Source organism: Stegastes partitus, unplaced genomic scaffold, assembly GCF_000690725.1.
Source record: "Stegastes partitus isolate 25-593 unplaced genomic scaffold, Stegastes_partitus-1.0.2 Scaffold120, whole genome shotgun sequence".
Taxonomy (NCBI): domain Eukaryota; kingdom Metazoa; phylum Chordata; class Actinopteri; family Pomacentridae; genus Stegastes; species Stegastes partitus.
In genome coordinates, this window is record NW_007577851.1 from 539,095 (window position 1) to 557,251 (window position 18,157).

Sequence of the window (18,157 nt, forward strand, 5' to 3'; positions counted from 1 at the left end):
ATTATTTATTTTTTTAAACTTGCATTGAAATAAAAAATGTAAACAGATAATTGAAATCATTTGTTGTTCAGTGCAACATGTGGTCTGAGTGCTTGCTTTTCCCACATTAACCCTGTAAACTCAGTTTCTACAGTAATTAAATGTACTAATTAATGTAATTCTTCTAGATCTAGATTGCCTAATACAGTAAGGCTGGTTAAAAGTCTGACTTATATCTAAAATTTAAGTAAGATAAAGGGATTAGATGAAGGTGAAGGGTTAGTGCTGTTCTGTACCTACAGTTGAGCTAATAACAAGTTGATCCTGTTCTGTGTTTCATCTTGTGAACCCTTGACCCTCAGACCTCTGTAGGCCATACCAAAATCCAAGGTTCACTTCTGTTTGATGCCAGAATGAGGGAAGGGGTGTTGTGTCTGGACAGATCCTTGTCTCGTCCTATATGTTGTGACGTAGAACTTGGAGGTTCATTGTGACTGTTGCAGCACTATACAGTACAGCTTGCCTTTAAATTTGAATCGTAGGCAATTTTGTTATCAAGAACTAAGTGTTGCTATTGTCCTACTTTAGTTTTGATAAGATTCTCAGAAACGGTTGTTTTTAATTTCTTGTATTTATCTTTTATGACACTCATTTCAGTTCTGATAATTCTGTCTGAGTTTGATGTTATTTGCTCTGCATAGCGCTTGTGAGGACCTGTGTTTCCCTAGTTTTGCCCAGTGGTACACTTGATTGCTTTGAGTTTCCTACAGAAACATTGTTGGGTGGAGCCTGACATCTAGTGGCCGAGACATGATAGTACTTCTTTCTTTAAGATATACTTTGACTTTTTCCTATGCACAATTTCACTGATACTCCTCTTTCCCACTTTTGTGAATTGATGACTGTTGACAGCTGATCACCTTCAATTACACTCTTCCTTGAGTCATACTTACCTCAATTTAGAATGTCTTTAATTTAGATGTATTAGTCCTCTTGAGATGTGAATAATGAATTAGACTGACGTATGGTAGTTTATTTGGTCCTTCACTCTGTACTGTTGTGAATCACTCATGAACTCTGAAGATAATTTCCTGGATCCGTTTCCTGTCATGAATGATTTCTGTCTAATGGATTCTTTATTTTTCTCTCCCTCCTCTTCCTTGTCACTTCTTTTCCCTGCCATCTGGTCGATTTTTCTCACCCTTTCTTGCTATTTTTCTTCCTTTCATCCATTCGTCTTTTACAGAAACTCAAACGGCTGATTCCTGATGAGGTAGGTTTGTTACGGCTTGTCACCATGCCCTGCGTACTTGACTGGTCCTTCTGTCATTGTGGTTGTAGATAAAGCAACTCAACGTCGCGCATTTATTGTCATGTCACCATCTGTAACAACCTAATCTACCATAACACACTTGTTGTTCTGTATCTGTCTTCTGTCCTGTTCTGTACTGATGTTGGATGTGCATGTTTTCAGGATGCACACTGACAGCATGAACTGCTTGGCACATAGACTAATGATGCCTTCAATTTCCTACAACAGGAGAATGCCAGATTATTATTTTTGAATCATTATGGTATGGAGGATCATTATGTCAGTATGTGCCAAGATTATATGTGCCCTAAAGTTGATGCTCTTAAGTGTTTTTCATGTGATAATTATATAAACAGTCAAAGTATTGGCAGTTTACCACACAAAGTCATTAAAACCAGAGGAGACAGACACCCCTATTGTTTGTTAAAATTGAGTCTTGTGTTCTGCCTCTGGCAGTGTTTACTGCATGTTGACTTTGTTTTGTAATGTTTGTCGCCAAAAAAGCTTTGACATCTCACATTGTTGAAAAGTCTCTTTTCTTGCATGCATTAGCTTTCTTCAGACATGGATCATTTAACAGTGCTGTTTTTTCAAACTGTCCGAGTGTATGACATTTAGACATACGTGACAATTGATGTTCCTTGAGGCTTAATCCGGACACATCAGCACAATTACAGCCAGAGCTGTGTGCTGATACCGTATTTGGCACCATGTAAAGACTGGAGCACAGTGAGAGGGAGAGGGAGAGAGATTAGTTGAAAAAGTTAGGAACAGGAGGAAGGACATTGTTTTCTGTTCTCTTTCAAGGTGCATCACTGACAGATTTTAAAACCTACTTTCCTGTTTTAGTCTTAATGATACTTTGAAAATTTCTTTAGCCTGATAAGAAAACCTGAGAAGAAAGTTCTCAATGCTTTGAAATGATCTGTTTCATGATGTTTCATAGTTTATTGAACTGGTTTTAAGAAAAACAGTTGAAATTTGGATTGATCCAGTCATTACACCGATGTTACAAGTCGGTACAAGACGTTTATTTTTTTATCTCTGTTTCTGCAGATTCCATTTTGTAATGCTGTAATCTGTTTATCCAACCTAGAACGATTGCCATTGTGGCTTCTTTTGTACAATGCCCAGGGTGCATGTTCAGAATTGAAACTAAGACTTTAAATTGCTGTCAGATTTTCTGCTAAGAGGTGCATGTCTGAAAAGGGCTAATGTAATAACCCTAACCTAAAATGAGCTACCTCTTGGGTAGTTAACATTGTACATGACGCTTAACTTTAAAATTTATGTTTTGTAGTTTCTCTCTTTGATGTCTTTCCTCTAACCTTTGCCGTGGTGTTTTCTTGTTCAGTTGGAGCGTTTCACCAGCATGAGGATGAAAAAGGACAAGGAAAAGCCTGGCCCAATGCCAGGTCACCGACATTCTTCAGCTACCAACTATGAGATCAATTCTCAGAGTGCCATCCTGCATGATCATACTGATGAATATGTTTTGGAACTCTTCGAACAGATGCTGGTGAGAAAGACCATAAAAGTGTGTGTATGTAATATGTGTGAAAGATCCAACTTTTGGGGATTCGCATAATATTCATTATCTTGCCTGAACAGCCAGAGAAACTTGTACTTGGCATATTCCTCTCAAAAGTACTGAATCGCTCACCGATTAAAGACCCTTCATGTGGAATTACTGTAATACCTTCAATTCAATTTTGAAAGCATGTCGCAATTTTTGTTGAAAAAACACAAGAGTTTATTCTATGTGTTTGTTCTAAATAGATATGACAAAAATGGTGAAGGACAAAGCTATTAAGACAAGCAAATTGCAATGTTTGAAATCTTAAAATAAGGGTATTTGTACATAGTGCGTTAGTAAATTGTTCTGTTCAGTATCTTAGCATTGCAAAACCACTGCTGCTCAGACTTTCAAATTGAGCATCTTTAAGGGGCTTTGTTTATCTCTTTTGTAATTACTAGTTGACACACCTTACTGTAGTTCTTTTATTATTATTAATGCAGATAGATTTATTAAAACAGTATGAATTAAGTTTCAAGACATATTTTATGCTTGAGTGCACAGAACATTTGTCATACTATCTCCTCGTGTCAAAATGCTTTGTTTTGTCCTTCTGTCTCACCTATTTATCTTTGTATACTTCCTCCTGTCTTTCTCTAGGTGGATATGAACCTGAATGAAGAAAAGCAGCAACCTCTGAGAGAGAAAGACATTATGATCAAGCGAGAGATGGTCTCCCAGTACCTCCACACGTCTAAAGCTGTCAGTACCTGAAAACGGAACAAGTGTTTTTAATGCACAGTAAAGATATCAGATCATACAGCAATACTATTAACTCACAGTAATTCAGATATACACCAAGGTCTTTTTGTTGACTGTATGTTTTCAATGATATGCTTTTGCTTATTTGAGTCATGATAGAATTGCTCCACCTAAATATTGTACACCTAAATATTATTCATTACATACATTTATTCACTGTTGAAATGCCGAATCAGAAGAAGTATTTCACCATCTTTGGTAGGGTTTGCTTTTCTTTTTAGTTGAGTAAATAATATTTCAAAAGCAGCAGGTGAGATTTAAATATGCTGAGAATCAAGTCGCTCTAAGGGCCTACATAATCAAACACAGATGGTTGCTAACAGTTTATTTAACTTTAAAACAAGCCTATTAAAAGAAAAGTCCTACATACAGTACCCCTATAAGTAATTTCAAATTATTCTTGAATTTGCCCTTTTGCCTACTGTTGTGCTTTCTTGTGAGACTTACACCAATTGTAACATTTAACAAGACAAATGTAATTGCACAACATACAGTAATTTAGTGTTTATGTGCTTGCTTTGTGTGTTTGTGTTTGTTTGTTAGGGCCAAGACCAGAAGGAGAGCTCCAAGTCAGCCATGATGTACATCCAGGAGTTAAAGGCAGACTACCGAGACACACCGCTGCTGAACTGTCTGGAATCTCTACGAGTCTCACTTAATAACAACCCTGTCAGGTAAAACATGCATACAGTTCAGATTGTTAGTATATTTATGCAACTTTTTTTTTCTTTTTTTTTTTTTTTTTGCATTTATCAAAAAATTGCAATGCTCCATACTTTATAATTTGTTCAGCCTTATTTGTTGGAATAGCTGGGATGGTTGGCCTTCTGAATGAATAAAATGAGTGCTCTTGTGTGTGAACCCACAACCTAAGAAACGTTTAGTAGTCAACTACTGCTCAGCGTTTGTGATTTTGATACTAAGTGTTAAACGGGCCATATTGCACACGCACATCTTTTAATGTTGACATTAATCCATTCAAATTACATCTGACTTGAGACTTTATTGTAATATCCATTGTTTTAGTTCAGAAGGATTGTAGTGATGCACAGAGCCTAAAGAACAACAAGTGTGTAACTGTCCAAATATTTAGAGTTTGAACTACAGAATTGTGCATAGATGCATAGAGTGCTTATAAACATAGAACATTAAGATAAATCTATTGCTTCAAAACACAGAAAAAAATTAAAGGAAATGCCAGATTGTCGTGTTTAGATGTACCAGTGTGATTTCACAAATGTTTTCTCTTTCATTTTAAATGCCGCGGCAAGCCTCTAATAAACTGACAGAAAGAAGGCAAATGAAGTAATGTGAATAAATAATTGCTTTCTATGGAAATTGTTGACTTATACATATTTGACCAAGCAAACATTTGATCCTCTTTTAGACAGTGTATTTTAATCTCAAGTATACTGATGTACTCAAACAAGTGGCATTTATAATAAACATTGTGTTGTCATACTGTTAAATATAAATGTTCGTCATTTTACAATTTTAATGATTAAAAAAAAAGAGAAAGAAATAATGTGCGTTCTGGACAGCACAACTAAAGATTGAGCTGTGTAGCCTCAGTAGCCTTTGACATGTTTGGTGCAGACTAAAGACAGCTTTTCATGAGAGGAATCTCATACAAATTGTGAAGCATGGTGGTGAAAATTTTATGGTTTGGGGTTGCTTTACTGCCCCAGGGACTGGGCAGCTTGCAGCCTTGACTGAGCTATGAATTTTTACATTATAACAAAGAGTACTTGAAGATAATGTGGGGCCATCTGTCCGAAAGTTGAAGCGGACTGGGAACCTTTTAGCATGATAATAGTCCTAAGCACACTAGCAAATCCATCGAGGAATGGCTCAAAAAGAAAAAATGAAGAGTTATAGAATGGTCTAGTTAAAAAAAAACAAAAAAACAACCCAGGTTTGAATTAAATGGAAATATTGCTGGGGATTTTGAAATGGGCAGTACGTGCTAGAAAACCTTCAGATATCTTGCAAATGACGGAACTGTGCATCAAAGAGTGGACGAAAATTTCTCTAAGTCAATGTCAGACACTGACAAACAATTATGCAAAATGCCTTCAGCAATATTAGCTCCTGGTCCACAGGTGTATTTACTTTTCACACAGAAAGATATTCCATCTGTTGATATATTTGTTGAACAAACTATGGAAAAAGATAATTTCCCTTGTGGTGCTGTTCAAGTGTACCACTTTTGAAGGCATGGTATGACAGAAAATAAAGTCTTTGCTTGTCTAAATGTGTCACACAGCCTATTATTTGAATATTTTCTTATTGCTTAACAGAACTGTAAGTTAGACACTACACAGCATATACTCCTGAAGCATAGCTTCTCTACTACCAATAACTATTTTTAAAACAGAAACTGGCAGATTTCATTATGAATTAAATATGTTCTTATAAGAAATGGAAAAGCCAAAAATTAAAAGTTTGCCACAAATTTTGAGACCTTAAAAAACTCTGTGCTAATCGTGTGACCTTGTTGTTTGCAGTTGGGTGCAGAACTTTGGAGATGAGGGGCTGGCTCTGCTTCTGAATCTACTTAGGAGACTACAGGAGGAGAAAGATGAATATCCGTAAGTCACTTAACGGAGCAGCAGTTGTGCATTCTGGTGAAATGTTTGTAATATCTTTCTGTTTGTCTTGTCTTTTATCCATGAACTAGAATGATGGGAGTGAAATGTCAACACGAGATCATTCGCTGTCTAAAGGCCTTTATGAACAACAAGGTGAGGACACCTGGCTTGTAGTTATCGCCTGTAGTTGTAAGTAATAGAACCGTAGAGTCACTGTTCACTTTTTTCCTGCCTTCATTGTAGTGTAGCAGTTCTTCCACTAGAGGGCATTATGAATCAAATGTGACACAGTGTGAGCGCTGTAAAGGTGCAAACAAAGCTAATTTCAAAACAGAAAAACAAAACCAATCAGGTAAATTACTGAAAAGCACGTAGAATTGGCTCAACGTGATTATTCTATCAAGCTTAATTTTTGGATATTTAGAAAATGTTCTGTTTCATTGCCTAAGTGTCACCACTGTCCCTGTCAGATCGTAACAATGTCCTACTACTGTAGAGGGCAGTTAGGCCATTTGTGGTCTTTAATAGGGTTTGTCAAAGTGTGAGCTTTTATCAGATTGATGACATCCCTCTTTATCAAAACAAAACATTTGTATGTCATTCCCAAAGTTGTTGCAGTCTGATTACGTTTTGTCTGGGTCAAGAGAGATTCATTCTTTCGGTATAAACACTGTAGTTTGAAAAATAAATGCCCTGCCATTCTTTTCACTGTTGAAAAGGAACCCTTAACAACTTTACGTCTTTTTGTTTGCTCTCTTCCTCCTTCCTTTCTCTTCCATTTAGTACGGTCTGAAATCTATGCTGGAGTCAGATGAGGGAATTCCTCTGCTGGTCAGAGCCATCAACCCCAGGGTGCCTCATATGATGGTTGATGCTGTCAGGCTGCTTTCTGCCATCTCCATTTTGGAACATCCTGAAAATCTGTGAGCATGAGTGAATGTTGTCATATCTATGTTTCTTTTGTTGAAAACACAGAAAATATGGATTTGGACCACCAGCTCTTGATCACAGTTCAAATCTGGAGCACAAGTCTAATATTGTTATGTTGACAGATGTGAACTGCTCTATTGGCAATGACTAGGATCTTAGAATTGACACTAGTACTTGATCAATGTCATATTGTCTTTCACCTGTATGTCAGGTTTCAGTAAAGCCTGTCATTCTGCATATATATTTTAATGGTAAATGTTGAATTTATGTGCTGTTACTGATGTGACTACATGGAGCAAAATGTTACATGATGTGGACAACTGCCTGTTTGTTGCAGTCATGAGCGTGTTTTGGAGTCAATTACAGAGGAGGCTGAGAAACGGGACATTGAGAGGTTTCAGCCTCTCCTTGCTGGAATGAACAGTCACAACATTGCTCTGAAGGTACTCAATCAAATGCACATACAAACTTTGATAACTGTAAATCATTATGTGTGTTTTTGATTCTGAAATGACACCAACTCAGTTACATTTGTTTAACAATTTGAAAAGCTTTTTTGTTTTGTTTTGTATTAAAGTTTTCATTTATTCAGTTAGTCTAAATTGTGAAGCTGACTTCTGATGTGTTTTTGGCAGGGTGGCTGCATGCAGCTAATCAACGCCTTGATCAGCCGGGGAGAAGAATTAGACTTCAGAATCCATATTCGCTCTGAACTGCTAAGGCTGGGACTTAGAGACATGCTGAGGGTACAGAAAACACTGTCTTTTGATCAACAACACATTTGCACAGCCTTACTCTTGTTGTCTCTCTGTCTTGATGTCTCTGTCTTCTTGATGGGCTGACACACACTTACGCTGTAGAAAACTTTTTCTCAAGTGTCCAAACTCAAAATGTTTGACTGTCACACTGCTCCTGCTATTCTCCCCCGTGCCTTTTCATCTCTCCGCCTGCATCCCATCAATTTCACTGCAGGAGGTGCGGACGATAGAAAATGAAGAGCTGAAGGTGCAACTCACGGTGTTTGATGAGCAGGCTGAAGATGACTCTGAGGAACTCAAATTACGTCTTGATGACATCCGCATTGAAATGGAATATCCTTCCAATGGGCAAAATTGTTCTCTTGTAGAAACTGTCAAAGTCTACTTTTTGTCCTTCAGAATAATGAGGATCAGCATTACAAAAGCTATCTATCTGTTTGCAGTATGAATTTGCATTCTTGTAATTTTCACATTAACATTTACTTTACTACTTCGCTTTGCAAGAGAAAAAAATCACTTGCTTTTTCTAAGAAGGAAGAAACTGTGTGGTCCAGACTGATAGTATATAGAATAATCTCTACTTATATCCTGCATTATAAAAGAAATGGTTCAAAAGTTTGCTAATCTCTTTCCCTCTATAATCAGACAGACCCCTTTCTTCCAAGTGATGAAATTTATAATTTCATATGCAATACCAATATTCTCACAGCCTGCAAGGACATTGTAACCCTGTACAGACTTTTTCGACTTATAGAATCTGTCTTTGCTAACTAGCATTTCATAAAAATTAGCCACTCACCTGTAGTAACTAATAGTAGCTATTAAGTGTTTATTTCTGTTATTGTATATAAACTTGATGCTTCATGTTGCTGCTTACGCATTAGTGTGAACACAAAGAAGGTGATGATCCTGATTAATAACTGTCTTGACTTCACACAGCATGTCCTGTTTTCAGCTCACATCCAGGATGTGCAGGTTCAAAAGAAAATCCACCTTACGTTAAAATTTTACTGTTGAAAATTGCATAAAATGACCTTCGCCAACTGCTGTAATTCCCCTTGCTGCATTTGACATGCAGCTATAGTTTTCAACACCAGGTGTCTCCCAGGCATAACCAGTGCAGTGCACGCATAGTCTGCCTTCCTCACTGCAACACTGTCTGCTGCCTGGACATATAATAAACACAGTCATAATGTGTTGCAGTAGGGCAAATGAATTCTGAAAACATTACCATACTTGTTTAGGTTAAATCACACTCGAAGGTTGTCGGATAGACTGCAAGTATGGTCTCTGTCTGACTTGTATTTCACTATAAATCTATTGTGCACAAATGACAGTTTTCAGCGTGTTTCCCAAAACCTTGTATAAGCAAAATATGCAGCTAAGGTTGGTGCAAGACTTTTCAGAGTTAGCAATTGTCAGTTGTTATAAATGCTCTGTATGGAATATCGAACAGTCATGTTCAATGACCCTTAACTGGTTTTCCTTCAGTGATGTGAGGGAAGTGTTTGAGATATTAGTCAACACTGTGAAGGACTCCAAGGCCGAAAGCCACTTCCTGTCCTTGATGCAGCACCTCCTGCTGATACGAAATGATTATTTGGCCAGGTAGCGCATACACGTACATCCTCATATATGATGATATTCTCTCACATGTGCTCCTGCTCGCATTCACTCTTTCAAACTCATATCATCTGGTGCTTACTTGCTGCATTTACTATGATACATATATTGTCATTTATGGGTAATAAAACACAGATTTTTTTTCTAAGTAATTGTTTGTGTCTAACTGAAAAGAGAAATTTAAGCCTTTTTGATCATCATATTGCTGCACATATTAGCTGCATTACCAGAGAGTCCATATAGTCCATTCCAAAGGTATAGAAAGACACATGTATAACACATGATATAAGTAGTAAATCGCAATATTTTAATGTGGACAGGTAAAGCTGCAGAACCTCTGCAGAAAATATGTCGATGTAACAAACCGAAAGGAAACCTAAAGAGAAGTTTCTTTCTTTTCTTCAATTCTCTCCCCTTCACCCACATCTCCCTCCTTTCAGCCCGTTTCTCCATTTGCTGTTTGTTTTGTAGAGCACCATTCCCAAGCTGTGAAATTAATACATGCAAAGAAGTCCAATTCCATTTTAATAGAAATGAGCACCATCAATTCTTATCACTAGAAATATGCAAATGTCTCTCCCTGCGTCTTCCAAAGCCTTTGGAGTTTTAGCTAAAGAAATGGAGGAGAAAGAAAGAGAATGATTGAATGACAAGACTGGCATAGGATATTTTTAAGGACAAGTCAAGAGCTGTACGGCATTGAGTATGTACGTTCAGTAACACAGAAAGACATTATGATTTTCTTTCCTTACAGACAAAACACACAAAACGTGCTGAGATGTACCTATTTGTGTCGAGCTGTTGCTGGTCTAGTATTTCCTAGATAGTATCAGACAGCCAGGAAATTGTGGTTTATTTTTAACACAGTTTGGGGAATAAATTGTGAAGATGGAAAAGGTAGGCTCGCCCAAACAAATGCTCCCAACTGAAGTCTTTTTAGCTCCCCCTCCGTTTTTTCTATCTTCCTTCTCTCCTATTCAGCTTTTTCCATCCAGGTGATCCACTGGAACACAATAGATGTGGTCTCTAATGGACTCCACAGAGAGACAGGATGTGAGGGTGGGAGGGAGAGCGGTAGAGTAGCAGAAAAGACAGCTTGATAAACACAGAGATGAAAAGAGAAGGGAGGTGAAGGGTGAGACAGTAATGAAGAAAAAATTGAGACTTGAGATAAATTGCTACATTGAGTACCTTCTCTTTTGCCCTTTTTCGGTTTTGGTTGGTTTCAATCTCAAGTAGAGATGGAGGCATGGGAATGTATTAAATTACACATATATGTGGTCATACTTGGAGGCACATAGATAAAATGTAATACTGTGCACATGCACAGCCTTTAAAGGGCTTAATGAATGTAGTTCAAAAATGCCATGAAAGCTGTATGCGTAATTTATGATTTGTCCAAGTGTATATAACCTTAGGGCTACCAACCACCTTTTCTGGTTTATATCTCATGTTTAAATGGTTTCTGATCACGAAGAAGGCCAAATTTGCCAAATAGAAATCTATTTCAGTTTTCCAAAATGACACTAGATGTCTCTCTCGCTCCATGGATAAGTCTAAGTTTTTAGGGGAAAAAAACCTTAAAGTATAGTGAAGGAGTGGAATAAGTGTTAGACAAAGGCAGAGTGACTAAGAGAGAGGCCAGGGAGAGAGGGAGACAGAATAAATAAAGTATTGAGTTTTTGACTCTGGCAGCATCTAATGGGGTCATGGAATAAGACACCTCCAAAATTGAGTGTCTGTGTGAAGTTGGCTTGATCAGACATGAGGCGCTGGACATAAACCAGCACGCTCTCAGGGAAACAGTTGCACACAATCAATCTTTGTGACAAGAAATTCAAACTGTCATGCTCACACAGACAGCCAATCTCAGTTGCAAAGACAAAGTGACAAAGCATGTGTGTTCACACGTTTGTCTGAACAGATGAACTGAGTTGCTCTGTGTCAGTCTGATCCTCTACTCACCTAATGTACCAGATTTCTCATAGACTGGTATTAACCACCACATGTATTTGCTTTAATTGTCATGCGCTATATTTATTTGTGCACATGTGAAGTATGATATAGACAGTGACACATTTCTACTTTTTTCAGGGGCACATTTATATTCTCCATTGGGCTTTTTCTTTTTTATCTTATCTTCCCCATCTCTCTCCATTTCTTTCTCTTTATCGTCTAATCCATCTGTCTGTAAACCCATCTCTTACTCTTTCCGCAGGCCTCAGTACTACAAGTTGATGGATGAGTGTATCGCTCAGATCGTACTTCACAGGAATGGGGCGGATCCTGATTTCAAGTGCCGTAACCTCAGTCTCAACATTGAAAGCTTGATAGGTGAGTTGTTGAAACACAACATATACATAATTAAGTCTTTCCTCTCCTTGTGAATGGTACTGCCTTGCCCATCACCCAACACTTGTCAATATACCTGCACTACCACAAACAATAAAGGACACCAAGTGCACTACTAATGTGTGGGTGAATTATTCTTTTTTAATGTATTTTGGGCGTTTGGCTTGTCCCCGTCCAATCAATGACACAACTGCTGTTGGGCTGTCTATGGTAATATAACTGTCCTATATGATTTAATGTTAATTTGGTCACAACATTGCGTTGTATATACGTATAATTGACAGAGTCCAGGGGACACCACAGGGTGGAGCCAGAGAGGACGTGTGCATTAATGAGGTCTGAATAGTGCTACAGATTTTAGGTCGGTTGTATAAAATGAACTTTATCAAGAGGGGACATGCTTTTCCAAACTCAACAATTCCAGATTCAGATTTTAGTTAGATGGTACATTTCAGGTGCTGGTGGTGAATGCATTATTCTAATAAGTCAGCAGTGCCCAGGTTCATGCGTCTGCAAGCATCTCCCATGTTAAAGTGCCTGTGAGCAAGATACGCAGTCCTTACCAGCTACAGGCGTGACACAGACTTTTCTATGGGGTTTAAGAAAGTATTAGGGATTTATAGTGTGTCACGACTAGTCTGTAAGACGTGCTATTCGACCACATTGAATGATCAAACGTGTTTATACGTGATCCAAATGGCCATACTCAAAGATGAATGAAAGAATGGCGTAGAGACACAGAATTAGAAGAAATTCATCATTTTGCACTTGCTTGTAACCATGAAAAGTGTCGCAAATACTGTGACAAATGCATAAAGGAACAGAGAGAATGTTTGGACATAGACCTTAATCTAAAAATGAAAAGGTGTCACAGGATGTTGTTTAAAGCAGACTTTATAATGGCCACTGAGCCGTGTGATTTATTTCCTGTCACTGCCTGTTGAATGCAAACACAAAATGTGGAATTTTCACCATAACATTATTTTTGGTTGAAAGCAGTGTACACTGGCATGTATGTCTGTGAATTTGCAGACTTGAGGGAAATGCTAAATGATCACTGACTATAGTACGCTAAACCACAGCAGAATGGAGGTGCAGGCCATGTCTCATGAGTTCAATGCTCTTTATGGCAGGTCTCCATTGCTCACCGCAGGAGGCTCTAATTGCACTGCTTCTAAATGCGTCCTGACACACACACAGGCTGGCTGCCCTCCTTTAAGGCTGCCAGAGTTATTATTGGTGGAAAGCAGCCCAATTCTGCCCTGCATGCATTATTTAGTGTTTTTCTTTGAACTCTGAAATTCAGCACAGTTTTTTCCCTACATTCTGTTTCCCTTAGCGCTCTCTATTCGAAGTTTGTCCCATTTAGCCTAGCCACCATGATAGAAGTAAACCCCCCTCCCACCCCCAACCCAATCCATTACCCATCCAATAACCATGTAAACTCAAATGCACAGTCTGAAATTGTATGTGGGTTGGTATATTATTGTGAGATTCTTTCATCTGGCAAAACGTTCCGTTTCACATTTTGTCATTTTTACTTACTAGCTTATCTAGATATGCAGAGTCTTGCACTGCTTCAACTCCTTTTTCCACTAGCCATACTTTCATTGCAACTAAAGATTCACACTTTATCTCTTTACAATCTGTATGGTTCACTTTTCTATGAGTTCATATAAATTCTTTATTTTGTATTTTAGCTTTCCACAGCTTTCTATCTTTGCTATCCATCTGCTTGATCCCCCCCTCCTGGGCATCATGATTAGCTGTCTTTGATCCAGTGACATTGTGGCATTCATCTTCATGTTAATTAGCTCTTTTACTGCACATGCTTGCTAAGCCCTTCAGCACTGAACCACCTGTAGACCCTGCAATTATTCTGTAAAAGTACCCTGTTGGTCAGTCTGTGTCCTTCTCACCCTGTCCTCTGCGATAATGTTTTACTCCCAGACCATTTTACGCTCTTTCTTTTATTTTTTGCTGTCTTTCCAAAAAGATGAGGTGACTACAACATTTGGATGTAAAGTTATGTGAAATTTATCACACATAGAGGGAAATTAATGTGCCCCCCACCTCTGTCACAAAAGCACAGAGGTAAAAAAAAGTGCATATATTTGAGGCTTAAAAGGTAATGATGTGTATAAGCAGCATGCACCACACAGCATCCTACTGTAATGAGATACCTCTAAAATCTTCTCATAGATCTTGACTTTGAGTAGTGTGATAAGGGAAAAATAGGGAGACAGATGGGACGCTTGCTCTCTGTGTATGCGTCTGTTTTTGAATTTATGTGAGGACACAGCATGTGCCAGACTGAAGGGTACGATGTCTTCATGGCCAGACGTGTGCAGGTGTGTTGTCGAAACCCTTATCTTATCTTCTGCCTCTTTTCCTATTTATCTTTTCCTTTCTTTTACCCCCCTCTCTTTGTCTGTAGACAATATGGTAGACCAGACCAAGGTGGAAACCAGCGAGGCCAAAGCCATTGAGCTGGAAAAGAAGGTGAAACACACACAGATTCATTCACACTGAAAATCATAAATGCACAGGCACACACACGATGATAGCATGCCTTGCACGCAGACATATTAAAGCGTCAACCCAGAAGCACGCAAGCTATTACAATCATATAACACAAAAGAAAATCATACATTGTAAAAGCTAACATTTTCTCTCACACGCACAGACACATTGGGTTTGAAATTAAATTCTATGCGACCACTGTCTGGCTGACATGGGATGACAAATGCGAAAAAGGGAGGAACAGAGGGTGACTAAGAAAATGAGCATACACACATCTGACAGCCACACCACAGACAAATACTATTACAGGCGAGCAGAAAACACACGCAGCATACACACACACTCACACAAGGGGGTAAATGCCTTGATTGCTGCTACCCTGATGTTTCTGTCCCAGTGACAGGATAATTGCAAAGTGGGAGCTGTAACTAGCCTTCATTCATGCACACATAAAGACACACATTTCTCACATGGGATCATATCCATTGAATGCACGCACATTCACATAAGCACCCATTACATGAACACTCTTGGATTCATTTTCATTGACCACACACATCATAGTACTAGTTGTGCATGATGGGGTAATTGCAGGCAGTCTCTTTGGCAGGAATTAGGGATAAGGCTGTCAGGACGCTGACAGCGAGAGTAACGGATCTGCTGTCTGCAAATTAAACAGCTATGTGTGTCTGCGTGTTCATGTATTCATCTGTTTAAATGCTCTTGTCCTGTTTCTCAAGTGTCCTAGATGAAAAATCTTTGAAAAGTTATGTAAATGAGCAAATTAAAATTTAGGGTAAAATGTTTCTCTTTAATAAAGGTGAAGGCTTTAAAATAGAAGTGAGAAATGAGCTCATACAAATGCACTGAAGCATTCTAACTCAATAATTGACACTAATTTGCAGTGTAAATTATACACTGAAACTGAAAGCACTAGACTGCAAGAAATGGCTTCAACAGGTCTTTGAGATATGGAGACTGCTGCCTCTTCAAGAGGGATCCTAAAAGCTCGTGCATGCAAGCACACTTAGCTCCCATATTTTACTGGAGAGCCCTGGTGTTTACCTTTCCTCAGTCAGCCTTTTTAATGAATTGTTTTATAATGATTTCACCATTGAAGATTTCACCCTTCAACCAGACCTCAACCTTAATCCTGTGGTAATGCCATTTCCTTTTACCACAGCCGGTATTTTGTAACAAGAGAAACTGTTTGCCACAAAATCCTTGGTAGTGAAATCTTGTTTGCCACTTTTGTCGTTTTACATCATGTTGAATGTTAATGCTAATTCATTAAATTAGAATTATTTAGTATTAAATTATCGTCTTTTTTTATTATTACTATTTTTTTTTCATGTTACCTAAATCAGTTGGACATGTATTATCCAAACATATCAGGATTACCACTGTCATAACAATGGTACAACATCTGTTCAGTACAGGGACTAAAGGGACATTTTTGTGTTTTAGTGAAACCTGAGAAAACATTGATTACTGCCTTCAGGATAATGTCCCTTGAAATTGGCCTCTAAAGCCACCAAAAAAGACTATGCAGCTCTTCTGAGGATACTCAAGACTGACTCTGTCCCTTACTGTCATTAGCTTGATGCGGAGTTGATGGCACGCCACGAGTTGCAGGTGGAACTGAAGAAACTGGAGGGTGACTATGAACAGAAGCTGCAGGATTTGAGCCAAGAGAAGGAACAGCTGGCCACATCTAAGCAGGAACGAGAAAAGGAGAACCAGGGACTACAACAGCAGCTAAGCACTTTGCAAAACCAGGTACACACAATCACACACTTTTCCCTGTGTGGCAGCCAATGTCTTTTTAATTCAAATATGAAAACCTCTCGTAATAGCTTTGAGATTTCTGATTAAACGTTTAGGTGAATGCACAAATTCAAGTAGTAAAAAATAGTAAAATTGAGTTGATCCCAATATCAGACCTCCAGAAGTCTTTATTGACTAGCTCAGACAGATGTCATATAGCATTTCCATCGTGGTTCCATGCCATTGTCAACATAAAAGAACCAAAATTTTAGGACAGAATTGATAAACATAAACAGCAATTACAAATCTGTGAGAAGTGAAACATTTCAAGGCTTCGAGAACTACAATATTGTAAGTGGAAGCACCAGAAAGTTGCCCAATACCTATGCACATCCACACAAATACACAACCACCCTGGCCTTAAATGATTCAGCCAAACTGTGAGCATTGCATGAAAAGAGTGGGAAAAAACTAAAAGTATATTGTGAGAAGAAGCCAAATCCTTTACAGATTAAGAATCTCAATAAAAACACAGAAAGTGGGGGAATATGGGGGAGTACAAAGAGTGAGTAAGGGAGAAGAAAGAAGAAGAAAGGGAAGGGATTGAGATTGGACAAACAAAATTTTTAAAGCCAAGATAGGCACACAGGGTGTGTGTTTGTGTGCGTGTGTGTGTACACTCATACGTTATGGAGGCAAAGATGAGGATTGTTTAGCTGTCAGTGTCCTGCTGCCACACCAGCTGGACTCTGCCTCACAGTGACACCCAAACTCTCAAACACACCAAGTGACCCAGAACAGTCTGCCTCTGCATGTGTGCGCATAACCACATGAAGATGTGAGTGTGTGTGGGTTTTTTTGTTTGTGTGTATCTGTCATTTAGAGAGCCACACAACTTCCAAAATGAGCTCCATCCAATGTGGCTGATGCCAGCAGAGTCATCATCTCACTACGCAAAAGCCCAAACACACACACACACGCACACACAGTTGTCCAAAGCATCAACAGCATCACGAGCCAGGCATCAAACAAGCTTCTCATACTAAGATGGCTCACTTTCTCTGTGTTTGAGGCACTGCCCATCGAAGATTTCTTCACATGTAGAGATCTCTCACTGTCCCTCTGTGTGATGCTGTGCCCAACTTTTCATCTGCTGCCTCACTAAGAAAGCCTGCCTTGGAGGCTCTTTGTGTCTGTTACTGTCTTCTTTTCAAAGTCTGAGGAAACGACACCAACAATTTGTTACGCTGCATCCAGACAGTCTTTCACACACCTACATGCACACTGTTTACACTTAATACACTTCAGAACATGTAGAGAAGATAAACTTTTCAGTGTATGTCCTCTTTAAATTGCATATCGTATATTTAAATTGAAGCCCTAATCTGCTCTGAGTAGCATTCTGACTTTGATGACTTGGACAGTATTTTCAAGAATTGCTGCCTCACTAATGTAAATACTGTAATCAGTATTTCAGTGTTGAAATAAAAAATGGATTTCACCCTCACTTCTAATTTAGAAGTTAGCCCTCCTCTTTAAAACTTTTTCTTTTGAATTCCTCTGTGGACTTAATTCCCCCTTGCTATGTTTTTCACTGTGTGCCTCGTCTTCCATTCTCTCTGCATCTCTCCCAAAGCTCAATCCTGCCCAGGCTCTAATCACTCGTTCCCCGCCTTTTGTTCTTCCTTTCTTCTGTTGGCATGTATATTTATCAGAAATGGAAATTGCCAAGTCTATACAAAATTAATATCAACTCCAGAAATGCACCATATACAGTTAGGACATGCCAGTGTCATACATAACTGTGTGTTCTGACAATGTTTAATTCCTGATGTTAATCAATATGTATGATGGCTTACCCTATATACTTATATCCCCACAGATTGAAAAGCTGTCCAAGGATCTGGAAGAGGCCAAAACGAAGGTTGTCACAGTTACTGTTCCTGTGCCAACACCAGGTTTGCCCTCTCCCCCTCCTCCCCCT

The 18,157-nt window shown here is 38.6% G+C and overlaps 1 protein-coding gene across 1 annotated transcript in view; it reads left to right on the forward strand.

Moving 5' to 3' along the window:
* The window catches only part of diaph1 (diaphanous related formin 1), a 102,914-nt gene that overhangs the window by 23,381 nt on the left and 61,376 nt on the right, over positions 1-18,157 (forward strand). Inside the window, 15 exon segments of the mRNA XM_008278329.1 lie at positions 1,226-1,252; positions 2,646-2,810; positions 3,468-3,569; positions 4,173-4,303; positions 6,137-6,220; positions 6,310-6,373; positions 7,004-7,143; positions 7,488-7,593; positions 7,786-7,896; positions 8,123-8,241; positions 9,400-9,516; positions 11,750-11,865; positions 14,321-14,385; positions 16,006-16,185; positions 18,056-18,155. Of these exon segments, the coding sequence (XP_008276551.1) occupies positions 1,226-1,252; positions 2,646-2,810; positions 3,468-3,569; positions 4,173-4,303; positions 6,137-6,220; positions 6,310-6,373; positions 7,004-7,143; positions 7,488-7,593; positions 7,786-7,896; positions 8,123-8,241; positions 9,400-9,516; positions 11,750-11,865; positions 14,321-14,385; positions 16,006-16,185; positions 18,056-18,155 (1,627 nt within the window).